General features: G+C 36.5%; 1 protein-coding gene across 2 annotated transcripts in view; it reads left to right on the top strand.

Moving 5' to 3' along the window:
- The window catches only part of LOC126873684 (apolipophorins), a 46,233-nt gene that overhangs the window by 25,016 nt on the left and 5,530 nt on the right, over positions 1-15,687 (top strand). The window contains exons 5-19 of one of the 2 annotated variants that reach the window (XM_050634783.1): positions 709-5,244; positions 5,494-6,000; positions 6,360-6,546; positions 6,924-7,140; positions 7,595-7,887; positions 8,327-8,521; positions 8,599-8,825; positions 9,104-9,599; positions 9,853-10,037; positions 10,483-10,703; positions 12,435-13,008; positions 13,262-13,503; positions 13,690-13,933; positions 14,232-14,468; positions 15,016-15,149. In XM_050634783.1, the coding sequence (XP_050490740.1) occupies positions 709-5,244; positions 5,494-6,000; positions 6,360-6,546; positions 6,924-7,140; positions 7,595-7,887; positions 8,327-8,521; positions 8,599-8,825; positions 9,104-9,599; positions 9,853-10,037; positions 10,483-10,703; positions 12,435-13,008; positions 13,262-13,503; positions 13,690-13,933; positions 14,232-14,468; positions 15,016-15,149 (8,495 nt within the window). Of the gene's footprint in view, positions 1-708; positions 5,245-5,493; positions 6,001-6,359; positions 6,547-6,923; positions 7,141-7,570; positions 7,888-8,326; positions 8,522-8,598; positions 8,826-9,103; positions 9,600-9,852; positions 10,038-10,482; positions 10,704-12,434; positions 13,009-13,261; positions 13,504-13,689; positions 13,934-14,231; positions 14,469-15,015; positions 15,150-15,687 lie in introns of both variants that reach the window. The other variant, XM_050634782.1, reaches the window with a different exon arrangement.

Raw genomic sequence — 15,687 nt, 5'->3', positions numbered from 1 at the left:
TAGGATAACAGACATAAATAGTCTTCATTGTTTACACTATGGGATATGTAATAAAAGTGGACATCTCAAAAATCTAGAATCTAATCAAAATCCTTTGTATTTGCTTATAACAATGATGAAATTAATATAATAAATTTCAAATTGCAATAACTTTGAAACTAATATATTCTTTAACGCTTAAGATTTTTAGAATTTTAGAGTTTTCCTGTAGTGAATTGAAGAATGTATCGACTGCATTCAAAAGCATAGAATACAATTTAAATAAAAGCTGCAGTTTCATTTTATACATACATCAATGCACAAAAATACACAAGATTAATACGACTAAATGCATCATCTCGATCTATTTAATTTTCCAAAAATATTGCTAAAATATTCTTTTCTATCTATAACTGTTTTAAAGATATCGCTAGTTCTAGTTATATGGAACACTTAGTATGTACATGAAAGATGAATCTTTCGTCAATGTTTAGTGCATACTCACCTACGGCAATAGAGAGAAGAAAATATAAATTTGATATATGAAGATTAGTAATTTCTATAGTATATATTTTTTATGCTGAGAGTAGTTATTCGTTATTCTTATCGAATATAACCTCAGTTTGTAAAATGATATATTTTTGCGCATTATCTATCTTCTAAACTTCCTTTCGTCGGCCACTGTACATAAACCAAACATTATCATAATCACATCAATCATCTTTTCAGACTGACGTGATGGGAACCTGTCCAACAGAGTTTAACTTCCGCAAGGAAGGTGACTCTCTGATCGTGAATAAGAATAGAAATCTTGCTATGTGTGCATTCCGGGAGAACGTGGACCAGGCACTCGTATCTGGCAGCATGGACACAGCGGCTGGTTGGAAATCCTCTCCAGTCCTCGGTTCGCAACAATCGATCGAGCAACGTTTCAAACGCGGTATTTTAACCAAGGCTATATCCAAAGAAGTGTACAACCTCGTTCCATTCAGCCATGGAAGTGCCGGTGCCAAGACTATTGTAGAAACTACATTAACATTAAAGAACGAAAAGAGTGACAATCCCACCGCAGAAGTATCCCAGCCAAAGTCTATCATATTCGAAGCTCCACACCCAGTATTGAAATCCTCTCCGGAAGCCATTAACAATGCGTTGAAAGCTGCCAAAACTGAAGTAGCCTCACGGCGTACCGTGAGACCAGAAGCAGCTGCGAAATTCGCTGATCTTGTGAAGGTTCTCAGGTTAAGCAACAAGAATGACATCCTTTCTGTGTATCGGAAGGTTCGTTCCGACAAAAATGATCAGAAGCTATTACTGGATGCTCTGTTCCAAACTGGAAGCGGTGAAGCAGCTGAAGTTGGAGTAGAACTAATGAAGAGCAAAGATCTCTCAACTGTCCAGACTCTTCTCTTCTATGCCAGTCTAACTATCATTCGCCATGTTCATCTGCCATCAGTGTCAGCCATAACGACTCTTCTGGACCAGCCTAACCTACCCCGACTTGGCTACCTTGGAGTTGGTCAAGTAATCGGCAAGTACTGCCAAGTACACTCCTGTGACAATGTGCCAGAAGTGAAGCAGGCGGTGCACAAGATTCGTGAGAAAGTAGGTAACGGCAAAACCAAGACCAGGGAACAGGAGAACATCGTCGTCTCTGCTCTTAAAGCTCTAGGTAACACTCAGTTCCTTGATGACGCTACCTTGCAGAAATTGGCCAATATCGGTGCTGATAAGAACGTACGAAATCGTGTACGAGTCGCTGCTATTGAAGCTTTGCCAACCAGGTGCACGATGAAATGGAAGAATATCCTGTTTAAGGTGCTAGCTGATCGAGAGGAAGACAGTGAAATTAGGATCAAGTCTTATTTGTCTATGGTCGCCTGTCCTTGTCCACACACAGCCAGTCTTCTGAAAGAGGTGCTGGATAAGGAGACTGTCAATCAGGTAGGATCTTTCATCCAAAGTCACTTGAGAAACCTGAGAGCCTCGACAGATCCTAGCAAACTGAATGCCAAGAATCACCTTGGACTGATCAAGCCTCGAACAAAATTCCCGGAAGACTTCAGGAAATTCTCCTTCAATAACGAATTATCTTATAAGATGGACTCGCTTGGTATCGGTTCTACCCTTGAGAACAATGTTATATACAGTCAAAATAGTTTTGTGCCACGTTCCACAAACTTAAACATGACAATGGAGCTCTTCGGACGCAACTTCAATTTTCTTGAATTGAATACACGTGTGGAGAATTTGGACAGAGTGATTGAGCACTACTTTGGACCCAAGGGAAAAGTCTGGGAGGTCTTGGACGACTTGAACACTGAAAGTACCAATACCGCTACCTCGCTTGGTAAATATATTAAGGAACGGTATGAGAAAATTAGACCTAAACGTGATGTGAAACAGGCAGAATTGGATAAATTCGCGAAGAATGTGCACTTGAGAAACAACGAGGTCGATCAGGAATTAGATGTAGACTTATCTGCCAAATTGTTTGGTGTCGAACTCGCGCACTTGAGCTATCAAGGTGATACCCACAAGCTGAATCCTAAAGCCATCATCGACAAAATCTTCGACAGCCTCGAGAAAGGCTTCGGCGTTGTCAAAGACTTAGACTACGACTTTGAGAACTGTCTCCAGTTTCTCGACAGTGATTTAGTGTATCCCACCGGTTTGGGAAGCGCATTAAGTCTTGGCCTGACTGGAACAAGCGCACTTCGTTTGAAGACTGGTGGAAAACTAGATCTCAAAGCTATTTTGAATGATCCAAAGAACGCCGAATTTAAACTCCTTACTGAAGCAAGTGTTTCTGTCAACATCGTCGGAAATATGCTCGTAAAAGCACCTGGAGCCGAATCTGGAATGAAGATCGTTACCACTCTTCATTCAGCTACCAGCAATGAATTGATTGCCTCCGTATTAGACGGGCACGGCATTGATATCCACTATAGCATTCCTGAGAAGACGCAGGAGATCATCAACGTGGAGAGCGAGGTCCTACTCTCCTCTGGAGCCAAAGGAAGTGAATATGTAGCTCCTAAATTCGCAAAGGGCAAGGAACACTCCGGTTGCTTCGAACAACTAGCCAGTATTCTTGGTATAACCATCTGCGGAAAAGTATCATATCCTTATCAAGATCTAGGTACCGTTATCCAAAAGCCTCTGTTCCCCCTAAGCGGACCAGCCAAATTTGCAATCACCTTGAATAATCCACAAATCAACAAATATCACTTCAAACTTGACCTCAATATCAAAGACGAGAAGAAACGTTCCTTCGAACTTTTGCTGGACAATGAAAGTAGCGGGTCTAACAAGCGTCTAGCGTTGATCGTCGAAACAGGTGTGGAACCTAACAGGTACATCAAAGCAGCTTTGGACACGCCTATTAAGAAAGCTTCCGTGGAAGCTGTACTTAAGAATACTCCAAAGGAACGTACTGTGAGTGTCACTATTCTTCACGATCAGGTAGAATACTACGGTGTTATAGGGGTAATAGCTAGTGGAAGCAAATACAAGCCTGTATTGGAGTACAAGGTACCCGAGCATGTCGTAAAACTTGCTGGCCCAGGGAAGCTGACACCATACAAATACAATCTGGAAGGCACGATAGATGTTTCTGATTACGAAGGTGGTCAAAAGTACGTGTTCGAAAAGGTAGCTTTCGTTATTGGTGGTGCAAAAGTAATTGTTGTTGATGGTAATCTCGCATGGACACCTACCAGCATTAACGTGGACACGGTTATCAGTCAAGAATCAAACAGGAACATAGTATTCAAATTGGATGGCAAGAAAAGCAACGACGACTACAAGCTCTCAGTTTCTGCCATTCCAAACGATCCGAACAGTGCATTCAACCTGAACTGGGAGTTCAACAGAGAACCGAATGAAATGGGACAAAAGCTCGTGTTCATTTACGGACCTGATCCAAAGTCTGAAACCAATCGCTTGTCCTTAACACAGAAAGTTGTTTACAAATTAGATCCCAAGGATCTCCTTTGGTCTGTATACAGCGAGCTCACGTACCCGGTGATCAATCTCAAATTGAAGTACGATGGAAAGCTAACCCGCAAATCGGTCAATACTGACATCGAAGTGAAATATAAATTGTTCAAGTATGGGACCGAATTATCTGCCAAGAGAGACACGGAGAAACCTGGTGACTATGAAGTTGAACTGGAAGTTGAATTTATGGAAAACAGCATCGAAGTGAAAGGCAAGCGCATCATTCTGGATGGACACAAGAGCCAATTCACCAATTCTCTCGAAATGAAACCAGGTGGCAAATACAGCGCCGATGGGATGGTGATCCATGATATTAGCAAGAACAACGTGAACCTACAACTGGATGGACACTTAAATCTGAATGGAGTGAAGGTGAAAGTTGACACTGGTCTGGAGGCTAATCCTCAACTTCTTAACTCTGTCATCGAAATGAAAGTCGATGGTGCGACCTACATCAACTTCCAATTGAAGACCAAACATAGTCCAAATCCAAGTGGTACACTGAGTGTTAACTTGAAGAACTATTTAACAGCTAATGGTCATTACTCTTATAAAGGTGGTCAAGGAGACGCAAACCTGAACGTGGATATTCCTAAGATCAACCGAAAAATCAAGGCTACCGGTACTTTAACTGTTTCTGGATCTCAACATGTAGGCAATCTCGAGCTTTTGTACGATGCTGAGAAGGATCCTAGCAAACGTCTCAAAGTTTCTACTGTATCTGATATCACAAAGACGTCCGTAGACACGAAGAACGTGATAGAGTTCTTGAAATACAAGTTGGAAGCTAACGCCAAAGGTCAGTTACAAGGCACCCTACAGGATGGCCAGTTACAACTAGAAGCTGACGTTACTTTACCCAATGGTCGACACCTCGTGTACAAAGGAAAACGTAACAGCGCGAAGAAGGAGAACAAATATGATATACGCGTGTCGAGTGAATTGGCAGATTACGAACAAAAGGGTGGACCATCGAGGAAATTCATTTACGATACTAACATACAAGATCTTGATCTGGTGGCGATAACGTTCAAAGGCAACGCTAACTTGAAGTACATCAATAAGGACGGAAAGGATGTGCGATTAACATGGAGTGGAAAGAACGTGGAACAAGCGGATAAGGGAAAGCTGAGAGAATTGAGCATAAACTTGGACGGAGCGAATATTCCGAAGAAGCTACAAGTTCAGCTTGGCTGCGTTCATGATGCCAATACTGGAACGTACAACGTCGAGTCGTCTGTCGGAGATGATTTCTCGTTGGCGGTAAGAAATTTCCTGAATTTTTTTCCAATTCTAAAGGCTATTTTGAACAAATTTGAAAGCTAAATATGCGAGTTCTTTCAAATTAAAAGAATTGATAAAGCTACCCATCTAGGGCACTTAATAAGAGTAACTATATTTAAGTAGATATTTTTAATAACTTTTCAACTACTAAATAACATTAAAAATCAGAAAATCAACAAAATTGTAGTTATCAATAATATTAATTGAGATTAATTTCCAATTTTATAGAGCAAGGTAAATCTAAGACACGGAAACAATGTCGATAAACCATACAGAGCGGATTGTGATCTGGAAATGAAATTGCCTAGCGAAAAGCTCCAAAACCTGAAGCTCGAGCTGTCCTCAAGTATGTTGGACTCTGATGAGGCGGATATCATGAAAGCTACAGATAACATAAAGCTAACATACAACAACGATCACAAGATCGAATTAAATTCAGAAATCGAGCTGAAAGGATTAAATAAGGACATGGAAGGTCCCAGCGAAGGTCAAGGAAGACTTACTTTGGACATTGTGAATCTCCCTCGTATACAATTATCGAGCAACTATAAGTACAATCCAACGCCAGAGAAGAAGACAGCTATGGTGAATTTAGATGGCCAGTTTGGAGAGAAGGCAATTTCGTTTAGATCTGATAACGAATACCTTCCTACAGTTTCTATCGTCAACATCAAGGCTAAAGCCAACTTACTCCATGAGAAATTGCGCAACGTTGATTTGCAACTCGCTTACAAGGTATTTTACGATTTAAGTATTTTTATTTTGGCTTTGATTCTTTAACCTTCTCGTAATCCTCGGATCGTTATATGTTATATGAAATATGAAAGGAATATTTCTCAGGATGGGATAAAATATATGAGAAATATATGTGTAAAAGACGTAAATAAAAAATTATGTTGTGCTATTCACAACTTCTAATATAGTGGACTAGAAAATAAGAAAGAATTACTTGGTCACACAAAACAGGCCTCAAAATGAAAAAAATCTGACTAAAGTTTGGAAAACAATGCTAATATAGAAAACTCGACAAAATTTGATAAATTTACTAGCAGGATACTTGTTCATCTAATTTCTTATTTCGTGTGATTTTACAGAGACTGAAAGAAGAAAACAAGCTAACAATCGACAGTAAAGCAGTTGCTGACGGTAACAAATATACTCTGAATGGTGAAATGCAGTATTTGGACACGAGCAGTCTGTTCCATGTAACATCTGCATGTCCGAATGGAAAAACCGAGATATTCTCCAAATTCCAAAAGCTAAATGAGAAGGAATACAAAGGTGACTCGAGCATCGATATATCAATAGTATTCTTCTAGAAAGATCACTGCAATTTTGATTTACAATTTCTCACTCCACTGTTTATAGCATTTAGTATTGTACTTTTGTTAGAACAGTTAACTGATAAGATTTGCTGAAGAACTGGTTAACAATTACAAGAATGTATTCAATACTTTTAATTTAAATCTAAAATGGAAGAAAGATAATATTATTAGACTGTGATATATGTATAAAGTGAGCAATTTCAATTTTCCACGTCTTTTTTCTTTTTGATAAATATTTTTATCTTTTCGTAGATCATTTTATATGTTGTTTTAAAATTGAGAATTTTTGTTTGAATTAATTACAAATGGCCAAATTTTTGTATCATATCACAGGTGAATGGATAGTGGACACTCCTAAAGGATTCGCGAAGGCTGATGCGCATGTGGATCTCGAAAGCATCGACAATTTCGTGATTAACGCGAACTTTGATAGCGACAAAATCAAACACCGCAAGATCCATGCTGAAATCGCCAACAAACCAACACCAAAGAACGGCAAGCTCATCACCATGGCTGTGACCAGCGATGGCAAGAACATCGTAACTGGGAGGTATTTCCCTCAAATTTTTTTTATGATCTTTATGAATAGACTGTGGATATTTGCAAATTTATATTTTTCTGAACGTAATTAACGAAATGAAACGTAATGAAATAGATACTTATTTCGCGTATTCAATATAATTACGTGTGTTTTAATTCCTATATTTTCTCATTCGTTTTCCATATTTTTATAAATGGAATTAAAAGATGTAAAAATAAATCTACTCTATGCTTTTCTACATTGCACATATAGAATACATATGGAATTTTATTTTTACATATATAAATGTGTCTGTATTTTCGACATCGGTGAAATACAATTCCCTAAAAATTGGCCATTTTATATATGTATCCTAAAATTTTTCATAAATGCATAAGAAGAAAATCCGCAGTTTATTTATCAATTTAATACAATGTACCCAATCAGGATGTAAATATAGGTACATGTTGTATTATATATCCAGCACAAACTACAAGCGTCGCGATGAGGATGGAAAGATCGTGGTGGAGGGCAATGGAAGCATGAAGGTCGGCGATGATACAAGGAGCTCCTCCTTCAAATATACTCGTCAACAATTGAGTCAAGAAAAAGATGGAGAAGTTGGCGTGGCAATAGTGTTGAACGTGAATTTCGAGCCATCTGCCATCGTGGGTGAACTAAAACTATCGAACAAAGAGCTGCATGTGTTCAATAGCTACTGCGAGCAGAACAAGGACTGCGCTCAGTTCAAACTTCAATCGATTATGAACGTAGAACGTGAGTAATGTTTCCATAGCCTTAAACGTCGTTTAGATTAGGCAGGTTACTTGACTTCAGATCGTATCGATTTAACTTCAAGTTTAGGTTCGTATCAACAGGTCGAATTATCCGATTTAGAATCGGAGTTCGAGTTCAAGCAACCAAATTGGAATGACTATTGCAGTGAGAAAAAGAATTCTCAAAATTGTTAGAAAACGAGTTAAAAGAAATACTCAACTTAGGTCAATCTTAGATTTCGTTGAAAAAGTTAGTGGCAAAAAATCCTGTAAAAAATCAATTCAAAATGTCTAGAATAATTTCATGATTTATTTTTATTTATTTTAACTATTAATCTAATAATACTTATTGCAATTACTAATTTGGATAAAATCGTATCAGAATCGTATAAGAATTTTCAATGAGATTTTCAATGAAACTTCGAATGCTTTATTTTCAGAGAAAAAATTACTAAAACATCAAGTAACGGTAGAAGTCGATCTGAAGAAGTTCAACGTACCTGTAGAATTCGGTCTGAAGACCAGGACGGAGTTGAAAAACCCGATATTCGACCACAAAACGAATCTCTATCTCCATTCTTCAAAGGACAAGACCGAATACACTTATCAATTATACATTCATCCCAAAGAAGCTGGTAAAAACGAGGAATAATTATTGAAATAATTTCAAACGTTAATGGAACTAATACGTTAATAATATCTATGATTGCAGCTTCCATTGTATCTTTGCCTTCCCGTGAAGTAGCTGCCATTTTCACATACGATCTACCTAAGACCAAACAGACCGCGTCATACAAGGTCGACGCGTCTCTTTATCTGGACAGAAAGAACAAACCATCTGATAAGACCAGTTTGTCTGTCAATGGAGACATTAATATCGACAAGAACAGCATGTCCCTTAATGGGGAAACAAAATTCTCGTATCCAACGCAGTCCAAGGTAAAATTAATATGATACATAATGACGAACAGTCACATTTCATTTGTATCTGTATAACTTCGATTCGAAACGCAACATCCTTTATAGAAAATCCAGAATAATCTTTCAAAATGTACACGATGATTCGTACTGTGAATGAAAAATTTTCAATGGAAAATTTAAATTAACTCGCGACCCAGTTACACTTTATCTAAAAATAAAAAAAGGGAAAAGTAAAAATTTCGTAGTGAAAAATGTACAATACAAATGTCGAATATTTTGTGTATTCTCATTTGCAGGACATGGTAGTGAAAGGAAATGTGCAGTGTAACAAGGAGCAACAACTATTGAACGCTAATTTGGACATAGACGTGTTCGCCAAGAAAAGTCAGAAGATCACGATTGCGGTGAATGTGCAAAACCAAGAACTTCCAGAAGGCAGAAACCTGACCAGTTCGGTCGAAGTGAATAGCCGTGGCCAGCAATTGAAGCTCGATCTGAAATCTCATTTGACAATATCTACCAAACAAATAGGATTCGGCAATTTCTTCACCTACAATGACGTGAAACAAAAACCAAAAACTTTGGGTGCTCTTTTCTCTGCTGATACAAGCCATGTTTATCTGTTTGTCACTTTACCTGATAAAGAACTGATCAAGGATGATTGGAAGCTGGATATCTCCAAGAACAAGCAAAAAATATACAGAGAACTGTCTCTTTTGGGCGAGGCTCCTCGCGTTATGAGTTACGAGGCCAATAACTTGAACCCATTCAAGTTTGAAACATACTTCAAAGGTAAGCTTGATATTTTGACACGAACAGTGCCTGACCCGATTAGCTACCTCGCTCGAGTTACTTCGAACCGTAACTTAAAGTACGCGAGACAAGCAAACCAGTCAGGATGCCCTGCAGTTGCATACACGTTTTCAAGTCGTTTCAGATTTACAGAACGCAAAATTATCGAACTCATAAAAATTTGTCAAAAAATTTATGTCGACGTTCGAAAGTTCATCTCAATGTGTGTTCATTTTGAATGCATTAATTTCAGGTAACCCTAAGGTCAAATTTAGCGTCAACGGACAAGTTGTTCTTGGTCAACTGGCGGAGATCCATGGGAATGCTATCATAAATGGGGCGAAGAAGGAGCTATTCCACGGTTTGGTTCATTTGGACGAGAAACAATTCCTGAAACCCGATTTTGGTTTCAACAAAGAAAATGTTGCCGAGTTAGTGGTAAGTAAACTTGATTGTCCAGCGATAAATTGAGTTAGGGCAATTTACTAGAGTTCGATAATGACGATAGGGATCTTTATTATATTATTGTGATTCTGCGATTCTTTGATCAAGTAATGTTTGCGTTCTTCATAAGAGCGAATTGTTGTCTCTACAGAGATAAATGACAAGTAAACACCACTGATGTTTATGCATTTAAATATGAAGAAATGCGCAAAATTCGTATAACATACAAAAATATAGAAAATATCCTAAGAAAAGACACTAGCTATTAAATTTGATGAATGAAACAAATCGCTGCTTACGTGTTTCATTTCTCTTTAGAAATAAGAATTTTCATTAACATCCATAGTCTGATCATCATTAAATTGTTAATACGATCGATCACACATCGTAAAATTATCCCATAAATGTTCGCTATCTACGTTGATTTGACTTTTTACAGGAAATTAAGAAAAATAAGATTCTCGAGCTTGTGAAGAAATTAAAAGACGTCGACGACTACGCATTGAACCAAGTGAAAGCAGAAGGCACAGACTTCATCGAACATCTGAAGAAGGCGCAACCAAATATGAAGCCACTTTTAGATTATTATCAAACAGAATTGAACAAAATAAAGGACGAACTCAATGCTGACGAGAGTATCAAAGAAATCCAGGCTACCTTGTGAGTATTCTTACGAGATTCTATTTCCTATAGTGACATTTAACATGAGCCAAAGGATATTGCGCATAAAATAGACACTTAATCGTATTCTGTACTAACTTGTGATGATACAGAAACTATTGGAAAAATATAATTTAAATATATTTTAAATATAGTTAAATATAGTTTAGATTACGTGAAGTCATTTAAACAGTATCACGGTAATCGTTATCAAATAATCTTTCCCTTTTTTTAAACTTACCGATGTTCTTTAATAAATGTGTAATATATGTAGAGAAAAGTTAGTTTAGACTATTTTGAATGAGATATCTTGTATATTGAAATTGATAACAGTGAAACTTTCATTAGGTGGACAAAATTATTTACTAGTAAAAATATATATAAAACAAATTGAAATGATACTATTGTGTTTGTCTAGTCCATACCAAGCGAAGTATTTGTTTATTTAGAAAACATTATAAACTATGTATTATATAGTATTATATTACCTACTATGTAATATATACTACAATAGTCACCAAACAGTGCTAGTATACTCTATGAATAAAATTAAGAAAAGAGTAAAGTTAAGAAAAGAGTACACTAAGCATAGACTCATAAATGCTTAAATATAAAAAATTATAATAAAAATACGAATATAACAACGGATTGGTTTTTGGTTTTGGTTAAAACATAAAGGTGAATCGGCGATATTTAGTTCCATTTCGGGATATTGCCTTGTAAATACAGAATTTATTATATTACAAATTTCTTATTGATTTCCTATAATTTTATCGAACATATTACAAATTCTTTATGTTAATTCTTATCTAGTAAACTTTGGAATTACTTTTGAAACTTCCCAAGTGATCTTCCATAAGTGATAATTTGTTTAACCATTATATCGAAAAAAATATAATTCACTGTTATTTCGTATTTCTATTATAACATTTTAACAAAGCATTCGTGAGCTTATGTTTACATGACATCTTTTTCTTATTTTCACTCATAGAATATGCTGGTACCATTTCGCTGCAATATCCTGGGACATCGTGTATGTACATATATACATTATAGTATTCTATATTAGAATCTATATAGATCTATATTATGTATAAAGATAACGTCCATATTAGAATATTAGGAAACTTTTAACTAAAAATAGGTCAAAACCAGAGTTTGAAACTCGAAACTAAACTTAAAGCTCAAAATCTGGAACGTTTATTTCTTTCTTCCTTACTTTCTAAACTGTTAAATTTTTATCAAAAAATTCTTTATTGGAAAAATTATAGTAATTAAAATAAGTCTAAAGTCTCAAAACACGAACTTAATTGCATCGTTATTAGTTGAACAGAACTAAATTCATATAATTACAACATTCACCTAAGTTATTTATAAAGATTGTCATTTACCTGAGTCTCGAATCACAAAAATAGTAGAAAGTTTCGTGTGTCGAAAATTTATCCCTAATTAGTGCTAGGATCTACCAAACCAAAATGACTGGTATGAGACTTTTTATCTTTGCAATTACTATAAACATGCGAGTGTTTTTAACGATATCAAAATGCTTGCTTTTCTTGCGACAGAAATATGATTACACGCATTAGGGAATTTTCATTATACTGCTTTAATTCCAATCAACTACTATATGATATATTTAAATAGATATTAAAGATCGACAGTTCCAATGTTAGAATAAGAAGACAAATTAAGGATTACGTGAAATGTTTAAAAACGTTCATTCTCTTCAAGGAACAAATACTTTGGCGTCCTTGTGACAGCTATCACGGAGATGATGAAAGAAATTGCGAAAGGTCTGGATAAACTTCAAGAACAATTAACCAACATAACGGCCAACCTAAAGGAAGCCATTAAGTCGATTTGTCCTAAATTGAAACAATCATACGAAAAGATATTCCATCAAGCTATGGATATCCTCGAGACCTTGGCAAAACTCGCCAATATTTATCTTAACGCGGTTCTTGACTTGATAAATCAGCATCAAAAGGAAATAAATGATACCATAGGTTTAGTCTCTGGAATAGTTCAAGACTCCGCGAAGGTTGTATTGATAGCATTGGAACAGGCCAAACGAAGCGTCGAAGAATTCTATACTTTGCTGATGAACGAACTGAAGGCCCTGCCTGTTTACGAAGTGCTGAAGGAGAAATTGGAAGATCTGAAGAACTTTGAGATACCGCAAACTGTTCTGGTTCCGATCGAAGAACTGTGCAGGGTCACAAAGAGTATTCTGCCTACTGCGGAATTACAGCATCTTGTCGACAGCATTTGCCAGTATGTTTTCAAGCATATCAAACAAGAGAAGGTATGTTTCCTCAAGCATACATATGCAAATTTGATAGATTTGATATTCAGAAGAAGTCGCATCTATTAAGTCGTCCAATAAGTTTACACTCTTCTAGACCGTTGATCTTCTAGATCTAGACTGTTGTCGTTATCTATGAATACGTAATTAGATTAATTCATAACGTAAATTCCATGTTATAATAATAATCTCATGAAACCAATGAAAGTATTAATTTTGACAAATCAAAGAAGAATTGACAAAACTGTTACAGGTCGACGAGGCGAACGAACTGAAGAAGATCTACTCGCAACTCTCGTCCGCAATTCAATCAGTTCTGACTCTGTTGCAAAAACAGTCTTCGTGGGGCAACTTGCTCTCTTTCGTTCAAGTCCAACCACTCGATTTCACTCTTTTGTCCAGACTCCCAGGCATTTCCGCCATCCAATCCTCTGTTGTAAATCTCTTACGTAACAGAGAGCTACCGACGCCTTTGGATCTGTATCGCGCTTACAGGTAAATAACTTGATAAACGATCTTGTAAAACGTTTAAATGTCTCGCTCTATTCTTTCTATATCGTCCACAATGGAAGGATGGAAACAACGCTCATACTTGAGAGTTAAAACAGCATTTTTTGACAACTGTAATTTGAAAATTGACACAGACAAATAGAATTACAAAAATGTTCGTTTGTCATTTAGGCCGACCGCTCATCTAAAAGATCTCATACCACCCTTCAGCAAATCAGGAGTCGTCACTCATGGAGGACACTTCTTCACGTTTGATGGACGTCATTTGAGCTTGCCGGGTACCTGCACTTATGTTCTAGCACAAGATATGCAGGATGGAAATTTCTCTGTCATAGCAAACTTCAATGAAGGAAATCTGGTCAGCATCACGGTTACCGAGCTGAAAGAGAGCATCACCCTCAAGAGCAATGGAAACGTAAGTGAGAAAATTTTCTTCTGACAAATGATTCGTAATTTATGAAATCGTTTGCAAAAAGGAAAGTTGAGCGAAATTGCTTAAAAATATCTAAAATTAGAGTTGAACTGTTATTAGCTAATAGCCTAAAATTCAAAGAGTTCCACTTTTATCCAATTTCTTCGTAAGGTTAATTTTCTCCTTTTAATTTCCTTTTTGCGATCGATTGAGTTTATAGTCGAATCATATTAAAAGTATCAATTAATAATAAATCTGTATTATCTGTGACATTTGAATATAAGCGTGACTGTTCATTCAGATCCTGATGAACAACAAACCGGCCGAGTTCCCAACGAGCACGAAGAATCTGCACGCTTATCTCTTCCCACCATTCAGTAACATCAAGTCCGATTATGGTGTCCGAGTTACATGCTCCAATAAATCACCTATGATTTGCGCCGTCCATGTTTCTGGCTTCTACTTGGGTAAACTCCGTGGAATCCTTGGCGATGGCAACAACGAGCCATACGATGATTTTACTCTGCCCTCCGGAAAGGTATGTGTCTTGTATCACGAAGTCTCTAAAGAGCTTCTGAGTTCGTGGAAATGGATACTCGTGGAAACCGTACGGGCACCAAAGCTCACGCTCCAACCGGAGTATCGTTCGATCTTTAAAGGGTAACGCTTCCATTCGTGAGGTACATTTTCGAAAAGAGTTAACGAGATACAGATTTTTCGCACTGGAATTACCAACGATTAGGCTACAAAATTTGTGTAAAAAAAGCAACACGAAGGATACACTTTCGTTCATACGTATCAGGATAATTATTAAAATTTAAGTAAATCTGAGAAATCATTAGGAAATTACCAGAATCTTTAAAAATTATTATCTAGTTTAAAACTAATTTTTAAGAATTATTATGTAGTTAGTATGTAAAGAATATATATTCATTTTAAATAGAACGACAATAATCTTATCCATTTAGGACAGGATAAAATTAGATTTCTCTTCATTTATGTTTGTTTCGTGTTTGGATAATTAAATAATAAAAATAATTGTTCTATATATAATTCGAAAATACGAATCTTTTTTGTATTTTTAGATCACCGAAAGTGGATCAGAATTTGGAAACGCGTACAAGCTAAAGGGTGAATGTCCAGAAGCGACTGCAATGGACCACAAAAACCACGCTCCAATCTGTACCGACTACTTTACTAGCTCCAATTCGCCTTTGAAGTACGTACACGTTTTCTTTTTACATAAAAGAAGTTTATGCAAGCTCGTACCACTTCTATTATTTGCTAATTGGATACACATTCTTCTTGAAGTAATAACATTTAACGAAATAACACGAACAACTCTCTCATGGGTAAAACGTGATAACTCTACTTTCTGTTTGCAAGTTCCATTTTAAAGATGAACATACTTCGTGTGTGTGAACACAATCCTATATCACATAACTTGACGTTTCTACTTAGTATTAAGATAAGATATGTATCTTCTTTAGTTCATCGAACCTTTCAAAAATATTGATCGTCATAAAATTAGTTATCTTACTTTTTCACAAAATCCTTTTAATCGCTTATATCTTCGAACCTAACAAATTTGCATTAAGTTTCGGTGACGTTGCTCTCCTTTTTTGTCATGTGGCATAAAAATAAGAAATCTACGATATCTTTCCTCTATAGTTCAGTAACTTGACCTTGATTGTTAACATTAATTATCGTAATTTACAATTTCCTTGCAGTTATATCTAAAAACTCGTCTATACGTA

This window comes from Bombus huntii, chromosome 15 (assembly GCF_024542735.1).
Source record: "Bombus huntii isolate Logan2020A chromosome 15, iyBomHunt1.1, whole genome shotgun sequence".
Lineage (NCBI taxonomy): Eukaryota > Metazoa > Arthropoda > Insecta > Hymenoptera > Apidae > Bombus > Bombus huntii.
The sequence above is the reverse complement of the archived record's forward strand: the minus strand, read 5'-3'. Positions and strand labels throughout refer to the sequence as shown.